At 45.9% G+C, this 10213-nt stretch overlaps 2 protein-coding genes across 8 annotated transcripts in view; both read right to left on the bottom strand.

Moving 5' to 3' along the window:
* med16 (mediator complex subunit 16) overlaps positions 1 to 10196 on the bottom strand; it is a 10790-nt gene extending 594 nt beyond the window's left edge. Inside the window, exons 1-15 of one of the 2 annotated variants that reach the window (XM_035177166.1) lie at positions 9994 to 10196; positions 8496 to 8680; positions 8295 to 8402; positions 8027 to 8196; positions 7636 to 7917; positions 7389 to 7538; positions 6919 to 7024; positions 6682 to 6837; positions 6279 to 6499; positions 4950 to 5156; positions 3427 to 3637; positions 1784 to 1917; positions 1470 to 1662; positions 935 to 1151; positions 688 to 771 (exon numbers count right to left, since the gene is read on the bottom strand). In XM_035177166.1, the coding sequence (XP_035033057.1) occupies positions 688 to 771; positions 935 to 1151; positions 1470 to 1662; positions 1784 to 1917; positions 3427 to 3637; positions 4950 to 5156; positions 6279 to 6499; positions 6682 to 6837; positions 6919 to 7024; positions 7389 to 7538; positions 7636 to 7917; positions 8027 to 8196; positions 8295 to 8402; positions 8496 to 8634 (2378 nt within the window). In that variant the 5' untranslated portion in view covers positions 8635 to 8680; positions 9994 to 10196. Of the gene's footprint in view, positions 1 to 687; positions 772 to 934; positions 1152 to 1469; positions 1663 to 1783; positions 1918 to 3426; positions 3638 to 4949; positions 5157 to 6278; positions 6500 to 6681; positions 6838 to 6918; positions 7025 to 7388; positions 7539 to 7635; positions 7918 to 8026; positions 8197 to 8294; positions 8403 to 8495; positions 8681 to 9993 lie in introns of those variants that run through there. The other variant, XM_035177167.1, reaches the window with a different exon arrangement.
* LOC118121592 (receptor expression-enhancing protein 6) overlaps positions 1 to 10213 on the bottom strand; it is a 719670-nt gene that overhangs the window by 397100 nt on the left and 312357 nt on the right. The window lies entirely within an intron of this gene.

The raw sequence follows: 10213 nt of genomic DNA, 5'->3' as shown, positions 1-10213 counted from the left end.
GGAGATTTCTTTTAGTTTTTTTCACCAACACTTCTTGTCCCATTTTTCTTCTTGGGTCACTTTGTTCGTCTTTACGGGGGGGCCAAGACAACAGAAAGTATGGTTGCAATGCAAACAACATTTTCCTCACAATTTTCTCTTTAGTGCTGCCTTCAGGTGCTGTCAAAAACCAAAACACTACACAGAGTACAATCACGCTTAAGTCTCCCGGTATGCACATTTTGTGTATTTACTAAAGCATAGCGAGGTACCTGTATCATTAAAAATAATCATCAGTGTTTAATTGCAGCGTTGTTCGTTCACAGGTTCCTTTCGTCCTAACGTACTGGAACTCATCACCTGCATGTGTGCTTCTGGTGCTAGTGCAGCCAAACGTTTCTGTTGTGTTTGATCGGTGGAGAGGGAAGTAACCACTGTTGGCTCAACATTGTGATGGCTGTCCGTCATCGTCCATGATATCGTCCATCAGCCCAACCCTACTGACGACTTCTGTTTGTAACTACGCAGACGACACTTTTCTGTTCAGGTTATGCTGGGTTGTGATTGAGTGTTATTGGACACATACAGCGTGTAGGGTTGGGCAGGGAGATGCGTTACAGCCTTAATCTTCACTCACTTCAGAGAATGAGAACCTGACAGATAGCGTGACATCACGTCCTGCTGTGACATCACTTCCTGTGAACTCACCTGGTGCAGGCTTTACTCTCCTCAGTGGGACAAACTCCCATATGAACACAGCGGAGGTGATCCATCTTCTGAGGACCAGGACTCCTGAGGGGACACACACACACACACACACACACACACACACACATCAGACTGATAACATTCATCACTCTAAAATATATCCTGACAGGAAGCTACAGGATCATGATCATCACCTGATGAGTCTCGGACTCAAAGACTCAGACTCAGAGACTCAGGTTTGTGTTACCTGGTAAACACCTCCAGAGGGGCGGTGCCTCCTCCTCCGGGCAGAGACGAAGCTTTTCCAAACTGCAGTCTGAGCGGGTGTTTTGCCTGCAGCCTCACGATGACGCCGTCGTTCACCGGCAGCCAGTCCATCCCGGGCACCAGCAGCTGACTGGGCAGCAGGCAGCACTCGTCTATCAACGTCTCGTCAGGGTCCTGGGGGGGGCCGTCGTCCCGAGCTGAGACAGAAATCAGAGCTGTTGGTCAGCTGTTTTAATATTTAATAAACAAATCATGAAATAATAAATTAAGTTTTTATTGAACAGACGATCACATCATCTGCAGACATCACACATGTACGTCTGATACCAACACAGTTCACATGGTCACAAAGTGAATGTGATAGGCTGACTAACATCATGTGACAGATCAAACACATTATTCTGATGTAAATTCATCAGCTGCTTATCACTGCTGCGTCTGAGACACAGTTCAGGTCCTGACGGATCAGACCAGCTCTGAGCTGCGAGGACCTGGTCTGATGGTGAGGTTCTTACAGCAGAGCCACAGCTTGGTGAGCAGTCGGAACAGCAGCTGCATGCTGTCCTGGTTGTCAGACGTGGCGGTGAACGTGGGCAGACACCCAGGTTTCAAAAGACCCCAGATCCTGATCATCACCAACATCTCCCTCAGCATCCCCAGAGACACCCCGTCCCTCATGAAGCCGAACCCGGGCCGGACCATGGAGCCCTGCAGGACACAGAACCAGTGGGGTCAGAGTTCAACTCAGAAGTGTACAGTGTGTGTGTGTGTGTGTGTGTGTGTGTGTGTGTGTGTGTGTGTGTGTGTGGGGGGGGGGGGTGTTGCTCACCTGGTTGGGCAGGTTGGCGAGCAGGTAGAGGACGAAGTCTCCCACCCACTGGATGAGCTGCTGCAGCGACTGAAGGGGGGGGCCGTCCAACACAAACTCCTCCGTTTTCAGGTTGATCATCACCTTATCAATATCTGAGGAAACATAGATCAATAATCACCAGGGGCCTCATTTATAACCACTGCGTACGATTCTTTCTGACGTACGCCACTTCTCACGCAATCATTGGGATATATGAAAACAAACTTGATGGGAGAATGTGCGCACTTGTTCGCTAACGCTGAACAATGCCTACGGAGACGGGAAAATGATGATGCAGACGTGAGGAAGTAAGAAGCAGATTATTGATCCACTTCATCATTTACATTAAACCAACAGTGTTATTTGTGCTCGCGCAAGATAACTATTCCGTAAGAACCTTCAATTGTAAAAGATATAAAACAACTTAAAGCAAATTACGGTAAAATATTTTAAATATCAGTTACAGAACCTGATTAATAGTTTTTCATAATATCTTCTATAACATTGTGCATATATCACCAAGTACGACTGTAGTTTTCAACTTCCATTTCCAAATGATGTCCCAGAGTGGAGGTTAAGATCCTACTTATGTTTTATATTTATTTATTTGGTCTAAAATAACAATGACAATTCTCATGAATAAACAATTCTGTAAATGAGACAGTTGAGCCATCTTGGGTAATTTTCAACTGTAGACCCCGAGCAGGTGTGACGACAAATAAAATACATGAGACGCACACACTTCATAAGAACACATAAAATCTTTAAAAATGCATAGAAGATAAATCATAAAATCTACTCAGGCTGCTTGAATCTACAAAGTATGGTCACATCTTTCAACAATGATTTAAAATTCATTTTAAAGAAATTAATTTTTAACAATGGTTAATGCACTTATTGTAAGTCGCTTTGGATAAAAGCATCAGCTAAATGATATGTAATGATATGTAATGTAATAACAAAATGTACCACAGCCTCTGATGGATGTTGGCAGATTGTTCCAAGTGTGAGTTGCTCTAACAGAGAATCCCCTCCTACCACTGACCCAGTGTGTCCATCGTCATAAATACTCAGTGACACTTGTGTGCAATGATGGATGCACTGGAAGTGATAGAGTACGTGAATAGAAGAATTAGTCAGAAACAAGTGTTCAGACACTGTCCTCTGTGACATATTCACTCTCACTCACTGTTTTAACAGCAACACGTTACCACTCAGTGTATTTTCTTTTAATGACATCACTGCTGTGGCCATCAAACTATCCGTCTTCTTCACCTCCATGTCACAAAGTTTCTTCTTCTTCTCATTGCTTGATGCCATAAATCACCATAAAAACCGATTGGTCAGCAGGACAATATAATATGAGGTGCTTTGCATTGACCATTTATGGTTGAGTGTGGGCGGACTTTGAGGCAGATCCACGTATGAACATTTCCAGGTGGACTGTGATTTATAAAGGGAACATTGCCTTCAGGTTTGCACATTTTTATAAATCTGAATTTATTTTGCGTACGCCATTTTCGGCCTTTGAGCGCACGTAGACTTTTAGTATAAATCCTATGAACTGTTTTATAAATGAGGCCCCTGATCAATATCTGAGGAAAACACAGATCAATAATCACCAGTGTCGGTGTTCTTGGCGCAGATTTCCGTAAGGCGGTCTCCGGGGCTCTTGTCTGGCGTGTTGAGGACGTGCGGTCGCAACAGAGATTTCAGAGTCGAGCTGATCGCCATCAGCAGTAGTTTGGCGTGAAAGTCACAGGCTCGAGCCGCCGTTGCCGTGGAGAGTTTACAGAGTGACGCCTTCACCGCCACGATACGAGTCGCCAGAACCTGAAACACACAGTAGCACTGAGGCATTGTGGAAAATGTGGTTTACTGCTGCTGTTTCTGAGAATGAGAAGGAACCTTAAAAAGAGAGTTTCCACAGTAACGTGATGTCAGAAGACGTTAGATGATGTCACATGATTTCAGATGACACTGTTTTAACATGTTTTAAATATTTAGATATGTTAAAACAGAATTTTAACTTATTAAAACATACTTATCTTTTTTTATATTTCAACATGTTAAAACTTAAACGTTATATCCCAGAAACTAAAAAACAAAAAAGTCAAATCTCTGATTTAAAGGGGACATAGCATGCCCATCTTACCACAAGTTGATATGGTTCCTTGGGGTCTTAATGAAATGTCTGTAACATACTTTGGTCAAAATACCACAAGGATCATTTCAAACAGCTTTTTACCCTGTATAAAACAGCCCTCCACAGAGTGACCTGTTTTGAGTGCCTGTTCCTTTAAATGCTAATGAGCCAGCTCCCCCCTCCCCCCTCTCCCCCCATGATTTTAAATGATATAAATTACATATTTTATATGATATAAATTATCAAATATGCATCCCATACTTTGTATTCCCCTTGTTGTCCTGGAGTTTTAATTTTCCCAATCACATAATTAAATGTCCCCCTCTGCCCCCCCCCACTACAAGCACACAAGCAGACAGACAGAGAGAGAAAGAGAGGGGGGCTATGAAGACCATCATTTACCCCCGAACCCCGACATTCAACGGGTACAACAACAAGCGGAGAAAGCAGAATCGCGGGCTGACCTTATATATACAGTCTATGGGGCTGACCAGCGGAGAAATGCATCCAGGACATTCTCAGTCTACATCCAGGACATGATCAAACCTTACAGCCCAGCCCGTCCACTCCGCTCTGCTTCTGACAATCAGCTTGTTGCTCCCCCACTATGAGCTAAACACTCATCAACATCACGACTGTTTCCTGTCCTGGCTCCTAAACGGTGGAACGAGCTCCACAATGACATCAGGACAGAAAGTCTACACATCTTCCTCCGCAAACTAAAAACACACCTCTTCCGACTACACCTTGAATTAAAAAAATTAAAAGAAAAAAAAAAGTACAGATTTAGTAGCACTTTGTAGTTTAGCTTTCTTGAAGAAAATTGTACTTTCTTGATTCTTGTTCTGGGTTTGTTTCCTCATGGTTGATGCACTTATTGTAAGTCGCTTTGGATAAAAGCGTCAGCTAAATGAAATGTAATGTAGTGTAATTAAATAACAATAACAATGTTTTATAAAAAGACAGATGCGGCCCGTGCTCCCATGATGCCTTGCTGACCTGCTGCAGAGCCTGGTTCTGCCTCATGTACTCTTCGTGCAGTTTCTCCACCAGGTTGTGGACCATGGTTGGCTGAACGTGCAGCAGAACGTCCCACCAGTCGTAGCCTGTCACCATGCAGTATTCCAGCAGGAACAGCAGGTGGCGCAGTGTTGTATTCATCTCCAGCACCTGACCCATAGAGGGCGACACCCGCAACATGTGGAGCTGAGGACAAAACCACATGTGACACATTATTTAATCAGTTTGTTCATCAGGTCAAAGTAACAACCAGTGGAGCATCGACTCTAACGACGCAGAGACACTAGAGCACCGAGCTCCCAAAATTCAGTCTCTAAAATGCTTTCAGCATCAAGCTCGTCTCCTGTGGAATCATCTCAGTTTCAGTTCTGGAGGCAGACTCCCTCTGTACGTTGAAGATTCAAACCTTCCTTTAGGATAAAGTTATAGTTCGAGCCGGTCCAGGTTTGTCTTGGACCTTAGTTCTGCTGCTGCAGGTTTAGTATGTCGGGGACACGTGACACATGGAGCTTCTCTTTCCTCTTCTCCATCTCAATCACATTAATGTCTCATCAACACATGTTACTGACGTGACTTCTTCACCAGAGTCCTGCTGCGTCATCGTTTGTAGATCAAGGATCAAAGCTGCAGCCACATCATGGATCCTGATGGTGTCAGCTGATCGAGGACTATGATCACAACCAGACTTCTTGATACACAACATGTCTCCTCACATCTTCTACCATCACTGAGAGGAAGTCCTCAGTTCATCTGCTCCTTCATCTCCATCAGACATTATGTATAAATATTTTAAACATGAAGTTACAAACTGGTTCTTCTCATGTAGTAAATCCTGTTGATGTGTTCAGTTCCATCAGCATCTATTGGACTTGTGTCCTGGGAGAGGATCCTCACATGTGACTCTCTGAGCTTTATTCACTGATCACAAAGTTTCTCTGTAGTTTGACTCTTGTTGAGTTAAGAACAGAGGAAGCTGCTCCTTTTTAACATCTATGAGACAAATTTGTGAATGTGGGCCATACAAATAAAATTTGATTGATTATTTCCACTCCATAAACTCCTTGTTTAATCGTGGCTCGTTAATCGTGCAGCTCATCCATGCACTAGACGAGTTAAATGAGAATCATTGTACTGTGGATGTTTGTCTCCACCAATCAGAGCAGTTTCTGTCACATACATAGCACTATATAAATCTGACATTGTGATTCTTTACTGACATGACTTCGGTCTTTATCATGTATTGATCATATGTGAACCATAACTCCGACCCTGCGACTGCTGTGGCTCACCAGGTTCACGTCTCCTCACCTTTCCGTGGTTGTCGACTCCAGTTAGAGCCAGAGACGTCCAGGAGAACTGAAGGGCCTTGAAGTGGAGCGCAGGACCTCCGGTTCTCTGTCGCTTGATGGCGGACTCGTCACCGGGTCGCTGACTGGATGAGGAGGAGGAGCCGTAGAAAACGCCCATGGTGTGAAGAGACAGACGGTGGAGGATTTGAATACTTCCATCATGAAAAGCCAGAGCCAGACCTGAACATGCAGGAGGAGAGTCACGATTCAAACACACTGAATGAATAAAGATCCATATTCCTGAAACATCTGCACGTTAAAATAAGAAGAGAGACAATCAAACGCAGATTGGTCTGGACATTTTCTGGAACTTTTCCTGCTTTTTCTGGTGCGGTGTGTAAACATAGGTGGAGTCTCCTTACCAAGTCCAGGACAGAACTTGGTGTCTGACGCCACCTTCAGGTCGGTGTTGGAGATGGAGATGGGCAGTTTGGGCAGAGCAACAGCCGAGACTCGCTCCAGGTCGTTAGTGGTGGTCAAGATCCTCCACTTCAAGATGGTGGGCTGCTTCTCCCCCACTGACAAACAGGGGGGTGTTAGCGTTAGCGTAGCTCATCATCTTTTCACATCAGCAGAACCAGTGTTTGTTGGTTTCTTACCAACTGGTGAACGATGCTGGAAGATGTTGTTGACAGGAAGTCCCTCCTTCCTCAGAGACCAACACTCCACAATACTGCCACTCTGATGAGACGCACAGAGGAGAACCTACACACACACACACACACACACACACACACACACACACACACACACACACACACACACACACACACACACACACACACACACACACACACACACACACACACACAAACACACACACACACTTTGTTTTTCCTCTCTGAATCGTCAGAGCTGCTCATTGTTGAAACTGTTGGTTTCTCTATAGTTTGTAACATCTTGACCTTTATATGTAAAGAGCCTTGAGAGAATTTATTTTATGATTTGATGCTTTACATATAAATAAATAAATAGTTATCTCAGTTTAAACTAGTTATCTCTGGTTTAAGAAGTTGCCTGTTCAGAGTTCTCTCTGGTTAAACTAGTTGTCTCTGGTTAAACTAGTTACCTGTTCAGAGTTCTCTCGGGTCAGGAACTTAAGATGGGTCACAGCCGGGTACTTCTCTCTTCTCAGGGGGTCGGTGGTGCAGCGCAGGAACAGCGACGGTAACAGCTCAGTGTCGATGCGACACTTCTCACTGACCACGCTCACCACCACCTGAACACAGGACACGTAAATGGTTATGAACCAGGTTAGTTGACGTTGGTTTGTTGATGACGGTGGAATGGATAAACAAGCGTGTCTTGGTCCAGACCTTGTAGAACTGAACGGGAGACGAGCTACTGCCGTCGGTTGCCGCCACCACAATGTTCCCTCCTCCAGTGAAGGCGATGTCAGCTAACGCCACCCGACCTCTTAGCCGGCACAGACTCTCGCTAGCCGTCAACAGAGTGTCACCTGGCTTCAACAGCGACACCGTGACTAATCCGCTCACTGTCACAGCCAACCAGCCCTCCATCGGCTTCCCACCAAACAGAGTCAGAGATGGAGAGAACTTCACCCGAGAGAACTTCTCACCGAAGTTTGTAGAACCCGACTGAAGCAGTAAGAGACAAGGACATGAGTCATTTGACCTCACTGACGCGTTATTCCCCTGATTGACGTGTATGTTACATATATCTCTACATGTTTCTATAAGTCGTTACCATCTCGACGTGCAGCGCCAGTTTGACGCCGTTATGAAGCCAGCTCAGAGCCACGATTGGATCTCCATCCAGAGAGCTGGACAGGACACTCTCCCAGCTGTTCACCAGGTGATCCGACATCGACCAGCATTTAATCTGACCGTCACCGTCGGCCGACAGCAGCCTTGAGCCTCAACACACACACACCAATCAATACATCAATAAATGTATCAATAAAAATATAAACAACAAAGACAAGTCTATACTTCCTGATCAGCGAAGACCTCACCTGATTGGTCCCACTCCAGACAGGAAATGACCTCAGTGTGTCCAGAGTTGATCGAATAAATGTCCCACGGGTGTTCAGTGTCCATGATGTGGATCATGTGACTGACATCTGTAACACAGACACACAGACAGGATTAAACTCAGGATTGTTTTATATAATGTGTCAAGATGATGATGTCATGTCAGTGCTGCAGGTGAGTACCTTTGTCGTCGTCGTCATTCTTCATGTCTGTGGTGAAGGCCACCAGGTTCCTGCAGGACCAGGAACAGACCAGAGGGATGGACGGACAGTGAGTGCTCCTCTGACGTCTGTCCCACTCACAGACGTACGCCAGCTCCATGATTCCTTCACCGATGAAGAAGCTGGACGTCAACACGATGTCTCACCTGGAGACAGGACGCACATGTGAGACCTCAGTGACCGTCTCACCACCTCAGACAGTGACCGTCTCACCACCTCAGACAGAGACATGTGAGACCTCAGTGACCGTCTCACCACCTCAGAGACATGTGAGACCTCAGTGACCGTCTCACCACCTCAGACAGAGACAGGTGAGACCTCAGTGACTGTCTCACCACCTCAGACAGAGACAGGTGAGACCTCAGTGACCGTCTCACCACCTCAGACAGAGACATGTGAGACCTCAGTGACCGTCTCACCACCTCAGACAGAGACATGTGAGACCTCAGTGACCGTCTCACCACCTCAGACAGAGACAGGTGAGACCTCAGTGACCGTCTCACCACCTCAGACAGAGACATGTGAGACCTCAGTGACCGTCTCACCACCTCAGAGACATATGAGACCTCAGTGACCGTCTCACCACCTCAGACAGAGACAGGTGAGACCTCAGTGACCGTCTCACCACCTCAGACAGAGACATGTGAGACCTCAGTGACCGTCTCACCACCTCAGAGACATGTGAGACCTCAGTGACCGTCTCACCACCTCAGACAGAGACAGGTGAGACCTCAGTGACCGTCTCACCACCTCAGACAGAGACAGGTGAGACCTCAGTGACCGTCTCACCACCTCAGACAGAGACAGGTGAGACCTCAGTGACCGTCTCACCACCTCAGACAGAGACAGGTGAGACCTCAGTGACCGTCTCACCACCTCAGACAGAGACTGTCTCACCACCTCAGACCGAGACCGTCTCACCACCTCAGACAGAGACTGTCTCACCACCTCAGACCGAGACCGTCTCACCACCTCAGACCGAGACCGTCTCACCACCTCAGACAGAGACAGGTGAGACCTCAGTGACCGTCTCACCACCTCAGACAGAGACAGGTACCTCAGTGACCGTCTCACCACCTCAGACAGAGACAGGTGAGACCTCAGTGACCTACCACCTCAGACAGAGACAGGTGAGACCTCAGTGGAACCGTCTCACCACCTGAGACAGAGACAGGTGAGACCTCAGTGACCGTCTCACCACCTGAGACAGAGACAGGTGAGACCTCAGTGACCGTCTCACCACCTCAGACAGAGACTGTCTCACCACCTCAGACAGAGAACTGATGAAATATTTTCTTTTCTCCTGTTTAAAGTGAAAGTTAATAACTAAATGGATATTTATTTGTTCTGTTCCAGTCAGATCACTGACTAGTTACCAGATACTAGTATTAATAATAGTTATTATTCATTCAAATACACACGTTAACTGAAGGTTAGCTGCTAACATTAGCATACTTACTATGGTTTGATTTCAGTAACGTAGAAACGAATAAAAATAAATCCTTCCTTAAAAACGACGAATCAACTTTAGATTAAACTATTAAACCAAACAGTGACGTCAGTTTGAGCAGTTTAAATTTAACGCGACGGTGAAGAATCAAAACAACCGTTCACTGAACCGAGCGTCAGGACCCCGAGTTCACAGAGCTGCCCTCAAACGTGCCTGACTGTAAATCACA

This window comes from Hippoglossus stenolepis, chromosome 14 (genome assembly GCF_022539355.2).
Source record: "Hippoglossus stenolepis isolate QCI-W04-F060 chromosome 14, HSTE1.2, whole genome shotgun sequence".
Taxonomy (NCBI): Eukaryota; Metazoa; Chordata; class Actinopteri; order Pleuronectiformes; family Pleuronectidae; genus Hippoglossus; species Hippoglossus stenolepis.
Note: the sequence above shows the minus strand (reverse complement) of the source record. Positions and strands in the feature narration are given on the sequence as shown.